Source organism: Fusarium sambucinum, chromosome I (assembly GCF_050947815.1).
Source record: "Fusarium sambucinum isolate potato_lamoka chromosome I, whole genome shotgun sequence".
In the NCBI taxonomy this organism is placed as follows: Eukaryota; Fungi; Ascomycota; class Sordariomycetes; order Hypocreales; family Nectriaceae; genus Fusarium; species Fusarium sambucinum.
In genome coordinates this window covers 1581924-1596352 of record NC_139294.1, presented here as the reverse complement: position 1 = coordinate 1596352, position 14429 = coordinate 1581924, and the positions used below count along the sequence as shown (strand labels likewise).

The following is a 14429-nucleotide window of genomic DNA, read 5'->3' as shown; positions in this document are numbered from 1 at the left end:
GGGGTGTATCTGTCAGTGGAGTTCTCGTGGACGGATGGAGGTTAAGAGCATGTCCTTACGCCCAAGAATGAACCTCTCATAGGTGCTTTGGGCCTAAGAAGCTCCCTAGAAGAAGCAGGGGAAGCTCCAATGGTGGAGCCGGTCCCTTGCTCGGGTCTGTTGAAGATCCTTTCTTTTTGCTGCTGCAACTGATAACGAGCCATGCGAGAGATGTCCCACACATGAAGGTGTGTACTTTACACTCATCCGTCATGAGAAAAAGATTGCAAATATCATGCCAATCTCAAAGCTTCTGCGCCAGCCCAGCCTCAACGGAAGATTCGTCTGTGACAGGTCCAGATGGATGTCGCAAAAAAAGGCCCGGCGTCTCAAGGGTTGGCCATATTTGGCGACAGCCAGGGTCGGCGGGGCCGACACCCAAGGTCAACTGCCACTCATGAATACCGTTCCTAAGCCAACTCCGGAAGTGGTTATCACATGTACATGGAAGGTACCTCTGCATGACTCTCACCATAGACTGGTTCACGGGACCATTGGCATAGCTTAGCTATGTACACGGAACGTTCGTCACTGCAAGCTGGAGCTCGAGCCGACGGTCGCTTTCTCTGTGGCGTTTAAAATTCAGCGATGCGCAAGTGTGGACTTCAACAGAGTCAGCGTCTGGGTCCTTTTAACCAGAAATTTCAGATACGTGTTGGTGCAGGAGCATGGACTTGTTTGGGTCCTGACAAGATAACTGCTTTCCAGTACAAGTCGTTTATCAGTTGACAGAGGCAACTAGAAAAAATGTGAGTTCGTGATGGTATCCGAATGGACATCATTGAACAACAGCTGATTTCCACAGACAGGTTTGCTCCTACGTAGGGGCGCTGTGAAATAAACGCCTGGAACAAGCCCTGTCACCACACTCCTGGGTCTTTCAAACGGTGACATCACCGGCCAGCAACCAAGGGAGACTGGGGTGTGCGTAGAGTCAAGTCTATTGAAGGGTCTTCTTTCTAACTCGCTTCGATTGTTCGACTCAGTGGCACATCCTAGGAAGGCGGTGAATACAATACCAAAACGCCAAAGCTTTCCAGCACGCACTGGCTGGGGCGAGACAGAGGAGGAAGCTCCGGTACCATGTCAACATGCCCCCTTGGAACAACAAGGCATCGGCCTGCAGGATTAACTAAGAACGCATGAACAGGCTTGGGGAGAACGCCTAAACAAAGCGAGACAACATCGCGAGACTCGAGATGATAACATGACAGCCAACCACAATGGTAGAACCGAGGTCGATAAGTCCGGCTTTATTCTCAGACCCTGTGAAGGCGGTGACCCCGCGCCATCATAAAACGACCTTGCCGCCTCGAATCTTACCCCAGGCGCAATCGTTTGACGGACCTCGGAGATACATCCGCATATATGTCGCCATATTAAACGGGGTTGTTGAATTTAGCCTGCATGGCGGACGCTGATTGTGGTAGTGACTTTGGTGTTCGACTTACAATGGCTTTCTCAGGGCGAAATTTCCCGCATGCGATAGATCGAGAGCTTGTGGCTCCAGCTCCAGCTCCAGCTCCAGCTCCTGGGTAATGGGAGAAGGTGTGAGCATAGCCAACAGAGAATGCTACTGTGTGTGGGGATCACGCACTGAATACGGATGTGGGCCAGCTCATGACTGCTGCAATCGCTTTACATATGTACCTGCCTAGGTAGCTGGCTTCCAAAACAATTGGCTTCCATGAACGTATCAATCCAACACGGCCAGGAACCGGCACGCAAACACACCTCTAAAGAAGTAAGCATCTTTCACTAAGACCCATTCCAAAACCTGGGTTGTAGCGGCCAAGAGTCAGAACAAGACACGTCCTTGTCAGGTCGCAATTCATGGGGCGGAGCTTGGGTCAACTTGGAGCTGGTCCCATGACTCTCGAAAAATAAAACCTTGAAAAGTCATGCTACCATGTTGAACAGAATTAAAAGGCGGTTGAGGATTGTATTGGACAGCCATGATTACCGCGATAGCCATGATATTTTCTGGTTCTGGTAAGTGAACTAGCTTGACTTGGTTTGTCGTTCATACAAATATCGAGACATCCGGATTCTAGACATGCCGGTTTCTTGCTCTAAATCTAGAATGGGCTTCGCCTTGTTTATTCTGCCACATTCTTACACTTGATTGACATTTGAAGGATTCGTACTCTATATCCCGGATATACATCTACGACTAATCAAGCAGCACTCGGCTGTGGAGAGTGAGATACTAATTATAGCTTGGAAGCTCTTTTAATCAGTTAATTCTACCACACCAAGGCTGTTTGTATACCGTGGGGGACAGATCCCGTGGTCTATCGCGTATTGTGTCGCTTCTCTACCGGCATGCTAATCGACACAGCATATCGAGAAAATGAATTATCGAATGTCCTCTCGAATGAAATCGTCGCCGGATCTCTACGTCATACCTTTCTCACTTGAGGTTTTGAGTTTTCGCCAGGCGGTTGTATGAAACGATCAGCGGCTTCAGCTTTCATGACACTTGAACCTTCTTGTCAAAGTCTCACAATTACATACATCGGGGATTATGACGAGACATAATACATCCATGAGTCATCTTTACCAATTCGACTTCATACAGGCTCATTGACAAACCATCATGTCAAATCACGGTCACAGCAAGTTGGGCGCATTGGTTTATATAACATAATTCATGTCTGATGTCAAGGTAAGTTTCGGTCTCTAAGCCAGGATCCGGAGACTTGACCTAGGGTATCTTTGGTACATGCTATCCCATATCATCACCTCAGAAGCGCCCAGCTTGGGTTATATCTGTCGTAAAATCCGCCTTATATGCGTGTCCTCTTCCTCAAGATGCAAAAAATAAATCCATATGGCGTTTCGAGGTATCAGTGCTTGCTCCGACACCAAGTGCTCTCTTTCCATCTTTAAACTGTCCAATCCTGCTTTCCATTGTTTACTTGAGCTGCTTAAGAATCTCTGTCAAGAAGTCCTCAAAGCTCAATGTGATGTAGCCGTCGCGATCGTCGTCGTACTTCTTGAAGACGTCGGTCATGCGCTTGAGAGAAATGCAGCTCTGAACAAAGAGGTCGAAACTCATAACCCCTTCATTTCGCTTGTCGTATGTGTTGAAGATCAACTCGACAAACTGGGGGCTTAGTCGATATCGGAAAGCGACGAGGGCGTTGTTGAATTCGGAAAGTGAGATGTTTCCGCTACGGTCGGCATCGAATCGGTCGAAGAGAGTTCTCCACGAAGCCAAAAATGACCACAGACCGCAAAATTCCTCGAATCCGATAGTGCCACTCCGATCAGAATCAAACATTCGGATCATCATGCGAACAGTATGGGGATCAAAGGCGGTCCAGTCACCGTTGACCAGCGCGGCGGATAGTTCTCTCTCAGAAAGATGGCCAGTCCCTAGGGGAGCGGTCAGTAACTGATACAACTGCCAACATTTTGCATTCTTTATAAACTTACCATCTTTGTCTACAGCACGAAATAGAGGTAGGAGCGTGGGATCGGAGCCATTACCATCGAGAGCGGGCGAAGGAGGAGGTCGTGAGTTGGGAGCAGGACGATTGTGAGCCTGGGGTCTCGCGCCGCCAGTGTTTGGAGGCGGGGACATATAACCGTGAGAAGCTGGACCCTGGCCTAGTGAATGAGATCGCGCATCTCTTTGGGTTGGTAGAGGCTTATCGTATCGGGGTTGTTGCTGGTGATACTGCTGAGGAGGGGGATGATGCTGATACTGCTGCTGCTGAGGAGGAGGGTGGTGTGGCTGCGGGGCAGGAGTCCTGGACTGTCCTGGCTTCTGAAGGGCGCAATGTTAGTTCGCGGTTCTTGGGTGCGGTAATATCGATGTTTGCGAGTAACGTACCTGCTCAGGCTCAGCGAATCTAAACAGATGATATGATTAGCCTTGTGTTGCATTGTGACGCCCTTCTTCAACAGTAGCTTGTTAAACGTAATCGCAGAGCCGCAATGATCGATGGGCGGATGCTCTAAAGGGAGGGGCAAGCTGGTTAAAGTCAAAGAAGAAACTTACCTAGGGAGGGCATCCTCGTCGTAGGGACGGTTATAAGCCATGTTGAGTGTCGGTGTTTAGATTTGCGATGGTTTCTATGAAAAAGGCTCTAAAGGGAGAGAAGCAGAGCTGGGGATGATGAGGTTTTGAGCTGAATCAAATTGGTGCGCGGCTGAAGAAGAAGTAGCACCGCCTTATGTATGATGGAAGGTCTTTTTAGCTACTAAAGTATTACAGTCCTACCCCAGGCTCATGCTCTGGCTCTGGCTCAGGCTCTGGCTCAGGGGACGGGAGCAGGGAGTTGTTCAGCGCGGGGCAGTGTCGTTTGGTTGGTGGAGCGTAATTGGAGATAGAGCGTGGCTGAGTGGATTTGCAACGGAGAGAGATATGGGTAGTAATTAGTGAGTAGTCAGTAAGTGGTCTTGTGAGAGACAACAACTCCTCGGACTTTTGTTCTTTTCTTTATGATGAGTCAGTTAAAGAAAGAGAATTGGGCTTGTGAGTGTTGTTGTTGCTGTATATCAAGAATAAAGAGAACAAGTAATTACCTGAACCAGGGATTAAGAAATAATTGACATGATGAAATGTTCAATACTCAAATTCCCCGTTATCGGGTATTAAACTGGGTTCTTAACCTCCACTGCGGCCTTATCTGCAACGACCTAGACAGGGTCAAAAAGGACTGTCCGACTTGGCTCCCTGCCCTTTGTTCCGTGCCAAGACGTCAACTCAAGCCAGGTCCCCTTGAATTTTTAGTCTGGAATTTATTCGTTCCGCGTATTTCAGTTTCATCATGCCAATCGATAGGCAGAGTACCAATCCGGTGAAGTTGTCGGTCTACAACCGTAACAGTTTTAACGAACACTATAGGGCCTCAATTTTCGCTTTCGTAAAACTGACAAGAGAGACCCTTGAGTTCCACGGTGGGGTCTTCTGTCCCCTGTACTTAAAGTGTCTAGTAATTGGTGACGTCGGCGCGAACAAAGAAGCTCGCCCGGACAGAGAAGAAGAAAAGTCAGGGGCTGACTTAGCCACTGACCTGACCTCAGCCACTAGAAACGAGTCCGAGCATGAGGAAAGAAGGAAATTTGTTCCATTTCTGTTCTACAGTCTTCGCTGACCCCTGTTGCTTTCTTGTTAGTGGCTCATCACCTCATCTGCTTAACAAGACACGATCTATGACTACCCACTATCTCCATCTCGGCGTTTCCATTGAACACGCATCAAGTTCGCAACTACCGAACCGGGGACTCAGCCTCATAGGAGAGATATCTATATCTCATTTTTGAATTACATCATATCATACTGAGGTTAAATCTATCCTAGTGACTCAGTAAATCACTACTGTTCAAAACGTTGTTACTCAAGGACATTACTAATACTTCTCAGTTAACCAACATGACCAACCAAGACTCATCAGAACCCTCCGAGTTCTGGCTATATGGATACGGGTATGCGGCTTCTTTCCTGACATCAGATCTCTCATCACTCCATATATGTGCTAACGATCATCTCCGTGTTGCGCAGGAGCTTGATATGGAAGCCTCCGCCACATTTTGGTAAGCAGTTATTACCCCAGGTTCTCATGCAACAGCCTTCCCATTAACGTCTTTCATTTCTCAGATCAGAGAATCCCTGGGTGGGTTGACGGTTATGTCCGTCGTTTCTGGCAGGTCAGTTCGCTTCCTATCAAACTCAAAGTTCTCAACTGACGTATTATAGGCCAGGTACAGCCTCAACGGCCCGGCAGTTAATTGCATTCATAACTAACAACCATCCAGTGAGGATCACCGAGGCACCCCGGAAGCTCCAGGCCGTGTTGTCACTCTCATTGAGAGATCCTACTGGGAACAGCTGACCGACCATCACGACTCTGCCCCAGAGCGAGTATGGGGTGTTGCTTACCGCATCATTCCTGAAAAGGTCGCCGAGGTCAAGGAATACCTTGATATCCGTGAGATCAATGGATATACAATTCACTACGCTCCGTTCAAACCTGCTGATGGCTCACCTCCCATCCGCACTCTGGTATACATAGGAACTCCAGACAATGAGCAGTTCGTCGGTCCCCAGGACCCCCAGAAGCTCGCCGAACACATCTTCCGTAGTCAAGGACCCAGTGGACCGAACAAGGACTACCTTTTGAGTCTTGACACGGCTCTCAGTGAGCTTGCTCCTGATAGTGGTGACGTTCATATTCATGACCTCGCCCGCCGTGTCAGAGAACTTGAGAAGAACTGCGCAGACGAGGAGAAGGTCCTCAACTCAACGCCATCCGCCCATATGCAGAAGCACAGTACCGAGGAGGCAGAGGAAATCGAGGAGCCGCATCATTAAATACTTGGCATCTTAATCAAATTATTTGGATAAGTGCGCATAGAGAGATGGCCCTGAGTACTAAATATTAGAGATCAGTTAGAATCATAGACATATTATGAATTAACATAGATCAGCTTCCATTTCCATTCCGGCCACCAACGTCCCGAGTGTCAATACTATGTCTTAATCCCACACAAACTGCATCCCAACTTGTCACGAAATATCACATCAAAGTCAAGAACAAAAATCGAGGAAAAGTGGCCGCACATAGCGCCATTTCACATTTTCTTCCATGCCTGCCTACCGAGGCAACCCTCCTTTGTCTTTTCGCACTAGGTTTCATAAAACGGCCGTGTCAAAATTGCATTCAACCCAAAGGGTCATGCCCCTCAAACCATGCTTTCAACCAAAGTATCCGGGTATAGTTGTGCGTTCCAATATGCTTACCAATGCCTCATCATTCAGCCACCCAAAGGATCCGTAAGCTCAATTGCGAGAAGCTGCCGATATCACTGGCCATCGAAAGTTCATTCTTCGGTGTCCGTCGAAAACTCGTGGGGGCGAAATAATGCCCCCCATGTCGGGTTCTTAGTCAAACTCGTACTCTCTAGTAACCTCTTCCACCCTGGTGAGGCTGCTGCTGGGGAGGGAGCTGCTGAGAAGGATCGTGGTATCCGTACTGCTGCTGAGGATGCATGTATCCTATGAAGATGTCAACTTTACCGTAAACAGACTTCAAGCTCTGCTGTGTCCATACCTTGAGGGGGGCCGCCGTAGCCCTGCTGAGGAGGATATCCGCGGCCATAAGGCATGGGCGCGTACATGTTAGGAGCAGGCATTTGGTACCCAGGTCCAGGAGGGCCCATTCCGTATGGCATTGGGCCACCAAAGTTTCGTCCATAGCCGCCGCCGCCACCACCACCTCCCCTACCGAAACCACCTCGAGGGCCGTTGTCGGATGCCTTGTCAACTCGGATAGTTCGCCCGTCAAACCTATACATAGTTAGATCTCGTACGATAATGCAATAGCACCGTTGCCGTGTGATAAGGAACTAAAGTGACTCGTACTCGACATTGTTCATGGCTGCGATGGCGTTCTGAGCGTCGCCCTCCTGGGTGTATCGCACAAATCCGAAGCCGCGGCTGCGACCAGTATCACGGTCCTTGACCACCACCTTTACATTTCCATTGTTAGAAACGGTCTCGCCGTCCAACAAACACCCGCATTAGAGCCACAAGATGTAGGACTAGAAGCGCCTTGCTTGAAGGTGAGAAGGAACGGAGGCACCTACAGCTTCTTCGACAGGACCAAACTCCTCAAACTTCTGGCGAAGAGTGGTCTCCTCTGTGTGCCATGCTAGGCCACTGAGATTGGATCAGTAGCCGAAACAGTTGCGTGAAATGTATATAACATACCCGATGAAAAGCTTAGACATGATGAATTGTGAGATCTGTTCACATCTAATCGTTAACTTTTATTCGAGACAAGGTACTGAATAAGCGTTGGCGTTTAGGATTGTATATGTGGTCTAGAGGAATAAGCTCGAACAGAGTCGTTTGGACGGACATCTAGAGCAACCGAACTGCTGAACAGCCTTTTCGATTCCAGTGCCACAGCAATCCTCTCATCAGGATGCCGCGCGTCGCTGGGTAGAGCGCGCGCTTACATGCACGTTTGACCGAGAGAGAATGATAAAAAAAAAGAGGTGTTGTAAGAGATAGAGCGCACCTTTGTTGGCTGAAGTATGAATGTCGTCAGGGTACTTGGACTTGGTTATCCAAAAGTGAGCCTTAGTGCTTGTTATGGAAACAGATCTAAGCCAGTTGATAAATGAACAGGTTGAGATGTAAAGTGAAAGGTGTAAGAACGAAGATGAGGGTGGAGCTTAAACCTAGTAGGAGGTTGCGAAAGCAGTGTGGTCAAGGTAAAGTAAAATCAAGGCAAGGCAACGTGTGTAGCTCTAGCTTAGCTTCTATTCACTAGACAGCGCAGTCCAGTGACAGTCCAAGGATGAGAGTGAAAATGAAGTGAAGTGAGAGGGGTCTTGAGCATGAATCAAATGAAATGCGGGCGGAGCGTGACTGTCGAGATTATGTATGCACCCTGCAGCACAATGCAGAGAAGCGTAGCGCAGTAATAAGTGAACTGGAGGCACGGCGGGCAGGCAGGAAATCAGGTACGTTGTTTCTTTGACCCTGAATCCCGTTTGACAGCGTTGCGGAATGACGATGGATGCTCGTCAGGGGTATGTGCCGTGCTGGAAGTGCTATAAGTTTAAAATATCTCGTTTGTTTGATGAGGCTTGATTAGTTGACACCATGGTTTCGCGAATCATGCTTCTATTCTTTTACATGTACTGCATCAAGCTCATAGCCCGAGCTAAGCCAAGCTCTCTCCTCGCGTCGATCTCAGGCCTAATGGGCTCATCAATGGAGGCAGTGCTGATGAACTGCACCGTAACTACCTAGACTACCCGTCACCGCGACAGGTCGACCAGGGTGTTCAGTCAGGACGTTTCGGTGGTCTTTGTTTGGCATATGCAGGGAGCTCTGTCTAAACAAGCTTTGGATACTCTAGTGGGTAACAGAAGAACTGACCTTTGAGCTTCAGATGATAAAAATAAATGACCTAAGAAGTATCATCCAAGTAGCATAAAGTGGCCTAGTAATTTAGTCTCTTATGCTCCTTGCGACCAACTTTTCTGGTACCCTGATGATACCCAACACTAACCCACCACACTCACCGTGGTCGTGAATGTCAGGTTTGGTGCCAACCATCCATTCTGAAGTTCCAGACGACGCAGGAGAATGCAAGCTCATGCGGGTCCTGTGATGACGACGGGCCTCCACACCCTAGTCGTGGCTCTCCCCACATTCATTCAAAGCCAAGCACCATGGCTAAGCTCAAATCGCCCTCTGCCCCTTGGTCAAGCATAGCTACATAGCCGAAGATCTTCCCCCTTGTCCTCATACTGCCAGTTTTCGATTCGTCGCTGGCATAGCCTCCTTCAACCCACCTACTCCCAATATCCCGGTCCTACTCCCTGTGCTTCGGGAAGGGGGCCTTTGGAACCAAGGTAGGTGATTAGACTGGACCTGTTCATAGAAAGAGACGAGTTGGTACGCAAGTCCGTCTCTCTGTCACAGCGAACTGATAATGTTTGCCTTTGCTGTAACTTATGCGCAAGGCTCGGGCGTGTGTTACCATAGCCCTGCGCTGTCGGGATACACAACGTATTCCCTATATTCTTGGCGATTTGCTTGTCCTTTTCAGGGTGTTATCTGAGCCCCGCCTCAACCGAAGCCTGCCGTAGACACGTGCTGCCCCTCCTTCTCTCCTGAATGGACCGGATTCAGGGGCGGGTAGGTGTCAAAGAAGAGAAAAGCTCATGGTTAACTTATTAATGTCTCTTGTTGTTCTCAAGAATAACAGGTGGGAATTCGTCAAGGTCGTCTGTGCAGTACCTTTCTCGTCTCACAGCCAAGGTTATGATCTCTTCAAAGCTCACAGGCTTAGAACTTAGACGAGATGTAGACGCGGATTGTGTAATTTCCCCGAAAGGGAATCGCCAGGGGTAAGGATTAAGGCATGTAAGACAAGAGCTAAATCATGCAGTGAAACGTGCAGAGTGTCAAAGCTCTTCCCGCTTCGTAACGTACGAAACGAGTAGACGAATGAGTGATCAAAGCCAAAGCCAAAGGACATTTCTCCGGTTAAAATGTCTCACCCGTAGAGATGGATCCGTAAGATGCGTTTACAGCCATTCTGTCCCCCCCGACTTCTCATATTGAACGATAAGAGGAGAGAAGGAAAGTGGTTCATCACCAAGCCTTGAACCCGGCAGTGATAACGGCTGTTTCCGGAAATATGCAGTTATAAACTCTGGAGTGGAACACCAGATTAAATATTGCTGCAATGTCACCTTGGCAGAGGCTTAGCAGATTAAAGCATCCAATGCCAAGAATCAAACTGGGCCCGGATATCAGGGACCAAGACTTTGGTGACAAGATCTTACGACCAATTTAACATTGGCAGGGGCTTGACTGAGCCCTTATGAAATATGATTTCAATAAGATACATATATTGACTGTTGGTTGATTTCATTGTAGTTCCTTTCTTGGCAGTTGACGGAGAGGAAGAAGAAGAGTCCCAGCTATTATTAGAGAGAAAGATCAAGTAGAACGGAAGGTGGAGGCAACCGCCAACATGGACTCTTCTAATCGATACATCTTCCGTGATTCATGTTTGAGGGGAGCACTTGCCGTGCCTTCTATATTCCCAGTGCACACCTATCTTGTCTCTTTATGTCCAAGTCTTGCACGGAAAGCGCGATCGTGTCTTGCTACACTTTCCTTTGCAGGAGGTATCTCGAGCAATGGCTCTCCGAACACTGCCATTTCGGGGACACTCTTCGTCTGCAGACAAGATATCATCTTCTCATTTTCTTGATCTGAATGAACAAGTCAAGGCGCTCTCGCCATCGTTTGAGTGGCCCCGTGAAGTCCAACCATAGGACCACGGGAGATCCCAACCAGTCATTCAGCGATGTTTCTTCTGACCGCTTCCACAGAATACAATCCTGGCTGGATGCAACACCGGCGGCTCCTGATGAACTCCACGATTCTGTAGAAGATGATACACAGATCAACAATCGGAGTCATACGTCGAGCTGGCGCCCTCACAATCTTCCAATTGCGTCCATATCTCCGAACTATCACAGGAATAATAGGCAAAGAAATCCGCATACTTATGAGGAACGCGCTTACAAAATGTCCCAAGAACCTTTTCTCGATGACCCTTACCCAAGTTCGCACTTCGAACCTTCTCTTGAGGCTGGGTCTGACAAGGAGAATAAAAAAAGGTCTCCCAATGATGAATCCGATAGAAACTCATTTGAACGACGACCAAGAAGAAAAACACGCCCAGACCGTTATTCTTCCAAGAACAGAGAAACTAAAAGGTCCCCAACGAAGACTAAAAAAGAAAGACCAAGAAAAAAGTCACGCCCACAGAAGCATCGTCTTCGATCAAGCCAAGACATCATGGCCAACTTTGCCTCCGGGGCCATCCCAAACATGAGGGTAACGGCGAGTGAATAGACTAGAGATCGAAACAGATGAGTAGAAGAGTTCTAACATCAGTCTACGTAGATGAAACCGAATCTTACTACTGGGCTTTTTTTGAATGGCCGGTCATCTGCTGCTGTACCAGGTAAGCCGTTATGGAGGACTATGCCACGCACTTCTCATCAGATTATAGTTACAGATCTTGTGTTTAACGATGCGAAATTCTTGGAACAAGAACCAGGCCCGAAGGAGAAGCACCAAGATCTTCAAACCAGCACGAATGGAGACACAGACAACGATGAAGATGAGACTCCCGACAACCTCGAATCCCCTCCACGGCAACGCACCGGCTGCCAAAAGACAGCAGTAACTGAAAAAGATACGGAGGGCAAGGGAGAGCCCGGTCATACTTCACAAGAAGACTGCAATTCGTTGAATGGATCCAACCCAGAACCAAGCCCTGAAACGCCAAGGACGATGCTCAAGAAACTCATCGAGACTGGTATTTTTGACGGCACGGGCATTCTGAAGCTTACTTCTGATAAGTATCTGCAGCAAGACCCGATCCGAGATGGTGAGAATGATATTCTTAAAAACATACAGCCGGTTGGAAGCCGTGCAGGTCAACATAGAGTGTCGACGGCAGATCCCGATAAGGACTCGACTCTGCCATCAACGACGCTGCCTCAATCGAATATTGCAAGCTTCTACCAGAAACAATACGGGAATAGCCAGAACAAATCAGCTGATACAGCATCTCTTGAACGCCATGGCGAGAAAACTCCGCTTTGCACCCGTGGCACCGCGCGAGTGTGTTCTTGTGATCGAGCAAATCCAGTCAATGTGAGAGATGGGCGCGAGGCTTCTATAGCTCAGAAACCCAGCCCAGACCTTAAAATAGCACATGATTCTGTTGCCAACGATAGGCGGGAGCCTATATATGAGGCTTTGGAAGGGCGACACCAATACATCCCATACATTGATCATAAGGATCAAAAGAGACTAACACTTACAAACCCTGACAGTGACACCGCAGACTTTGGCTACCTTGTACATCCAACAGATATACAGAACCCTGAACTTGTGAGCACGGAGCTGCCAACGCTTGGTGACTGGCAACGCTACGGTGAGATCAAATTGCCACAAGAGTCGTTGGCTGCCAAGCATTCTCCTCACCTTACTCATGGGGATGTTGACATACCGAGACCCAACCCAATGCTGTTCCCTATGCCATTGACAGAGGTATACCCCATACAAGACGAGAGGGGATACACCAATACAAAAGCCCAACAACTGCGCCGGAATTGTGGCAACGAAACAGTGCAAGAATTCTTTGAAAGAATCGAGGGCGAGGTAAGTTTGAAATAGGATGAGAGATACCAAGCCCTGTGCGATGCTCATATAGGCGACACGGAAGAATACACCGAACATGAACTTCAAGAAATGCAGCAGGACCTGGGCGAGTTACAAAGTGGTAACCCAGGGTGTAGCGGAGAACAGGTGCCCTTTTCAGATGACATTTATCCAAGCCCTCATCAGGAGATAAATCAGTACCTACTAGCGAAACAGAAGAGCCCTGGCGATCAAGTTGGTTGTATTATGGGCAGGACTGAAGACAGCTCTTATGCGAAGGCTTCGGAAATGAAAGCTTTCTGGAGGCCCAACTACTTTTAGGATTACGTGCTTGTGTATCGTCCATCGATATTTATGTATCTAGGCCTAGTAAATGCTCATTACTCTGGTTCTTGGTCCTTCCATGTGTTTCTCAGGCTTTGAACATCGATACCACATTGCTCTGCCTTTGCGATTACAGCACTAGCCTTTCCGACAACGGGAGCATCGATCATTTTACCATCAAGAGTCCAGGCACCTCGCCCCGAAGCTGAAGCTTTCTCATCAGCAATAGCTATTCTTACAGCCCACTCGACCTCGTTCTGGTCAGGTGCGAACATGCGCTGTACCACTTCGACCTGGCTTGGGTGAATGCATTGCTTTCCGTTAAAGCCCATGGATTTACCTCCGGCGCATTCTTCCTCAAGAGTCTTGAGACCCTGTTCTCCCTTGTATGAGGTACAAACAAGATCAATGGCACTCGGTAGTTCAGCAGCTCGGGCAGCGGTGACGATGGCTGATCTAGCGTACAGAAATTCTGTCAACGACGGGGTTCTTGTCAAAGACAAATCAAGAGCAAAATCTTCAGCGGCGAAGATGAAGCCACTTAAGTAAGGGGATGCCTTGCAAATTTGCGTCAGATCCATGACAGCACGCGCAGACTCTATGAGAGCGATAATCTTGATCGGGTTCTCTGCATCTGCTGCGTGTCGCTCTGGAGCAACATGTCGAAGAACATCGGTGACAAAAGTCAGATCAGCTGCCGAGTTAACTTTGGGAACCACCACAGCATCGACATGTCGTAGGGGAGCCAGTGTGGTCAGATCTGAAAGAGCAAAGGGAGTAGAAACAGCATTGATGCGAACAGCAAGCTCAGAGATGCCAGAGGGGCGAGCTTTGAGGCCGGATATGTGCTCACGGAGTTGATTTCGAGCTGTATCTTTGAGAGAGGGTGTGACAGAGTCTTCAAGATCGTAGGTTACGTTGTCTGAGCTGAGATCGAGAGACTTTGTGAGCATCTTCTGCGATGAGCCGGGGACTGAAGAGGGGTGTTAGTGCTGTGAAGTAAGCAATTGGTGAGTTAAACTTACCGTAAAGCAATGAACGCCGAATGATGGATGAAGATCTCGCAGCCATCTTGAATGGTTTTCTGTGTTCTTTATATAAAATACCAATTGCTTTGTCTGTATGTAGTGAACAACAACATGAGTGAGTGCGACTTATACGCCGAGATTCAGTATCCGCCCCCACAGGAAGCTCTCTCATGACGTCCCGAGTCTAAAACGGTCCCAGACAAAACGTCTGGACTAATCTGCCACTTTTTACCGCTTACCTAAACCAGCAGCCCAGGGGTTTCTGACTGTCGCGGATCATGCTCCCTTGCGCGGCTTGATGGGAAGGCCAG

At 48.4% G+C, this 14429-nt stretch overlaps 5 protein-coding genes across 5 annotated transcripts; 2 read left to right on the top strand and 3 right to left on the bottom strand.

Moving 5' to 3' along the window:
• Positions 1-2956: 2956 nt before the first annotated feature.
• On the bottom strand, positions 2957-4089 carry FSST1_003254 (EF-hand domain-containing protein; the record flags this gene model as incomplete). Its single annotated transcript, XM_083229319.1, has 4 exons — positions 2957-3420; positions 3481-3814; positions 3881-3899; positions 4049-4089. 4 exons carry the CDS (start codon positions 4087-4089, stop codon positions 2957-2959), a joined length of 858 nt encoding a protein of 285 aa, XP_083086684.1.
• A 1336-nt stretch (positions 4090-5425) lies between these two features.
• Positions 5426-6364, top strand: FSST1_003253 (gamma-glutamylcyclotransferase; the record flags this gene model as incomplete). Its single annotated transcript, XM_083229318.1, has 2 exons — positions 5426-5478; positions 5809-6364. 2 exons carry the CDS (start codon positions 5426-5428, stop codon positions 6362-6364), a joined length of 609 nt encoding a protein of 202 aa, XP_083086683.1.
• A 589-nt stretch (positions 6365-6953) lies between these two features.
• On the bottom strand, positions 6954-7782 carry FSST1_003252 (RNA recognition motif domain-containing protein; the record flags this gene model as incomplete). Its single annotated transcript, XM_083229317.1, has 5 exons — positions 6954-7048; positions 7104-7339; positions 7415-7521; positions 7639-7711; positions 7763-7782. The coding sequence occupies 5 exons, from the start codon at positions 7780-7782 to the stop codon at positions 6954-6956; spliced, it is 531 nt and encodes a 176-aa protein (XP_083086682.1).
• Positions 7783-11578: 3796 nt separating this feature from the next.
• On the top strand, positions 11579-12781 carry FSST1_003251 (uncharacterized protein; the record flags this gene model as incomplete). The annotated part of the gene is made up of 1 exon (XM_083229316.1): positions 11579-12781. The coding sequence occupies one exon, from the start codon at positions 11579-11581 to the stop codon at positions 12779-12781; it is 1203 nt and encodes a 400-aa protein (XP_083086681.1).
• Positions 12782-13146: 365 nt separating this feature from the next.
• On the bottom strand, positions 13147-14161 carry FSST1_003250 (Pyruvate/Phosphoenolpyruvate kinase-like domain-containing protein; the record flags this gene model as incomplete). The annotated part of the gene is made up of 2 exons (XM_083229315.1): positions 13147-14063; positions 14116-14161. The coding sequence occupies 2 exons, from the start codon at positions 14159-14161 to the stop codon at positions 13147-13149; spliced, it is 963 nt and encodes a 320-aa protein (XP_083086680.1).
• Positions 14162-14429: the final 268 nt, after the last annotated feature.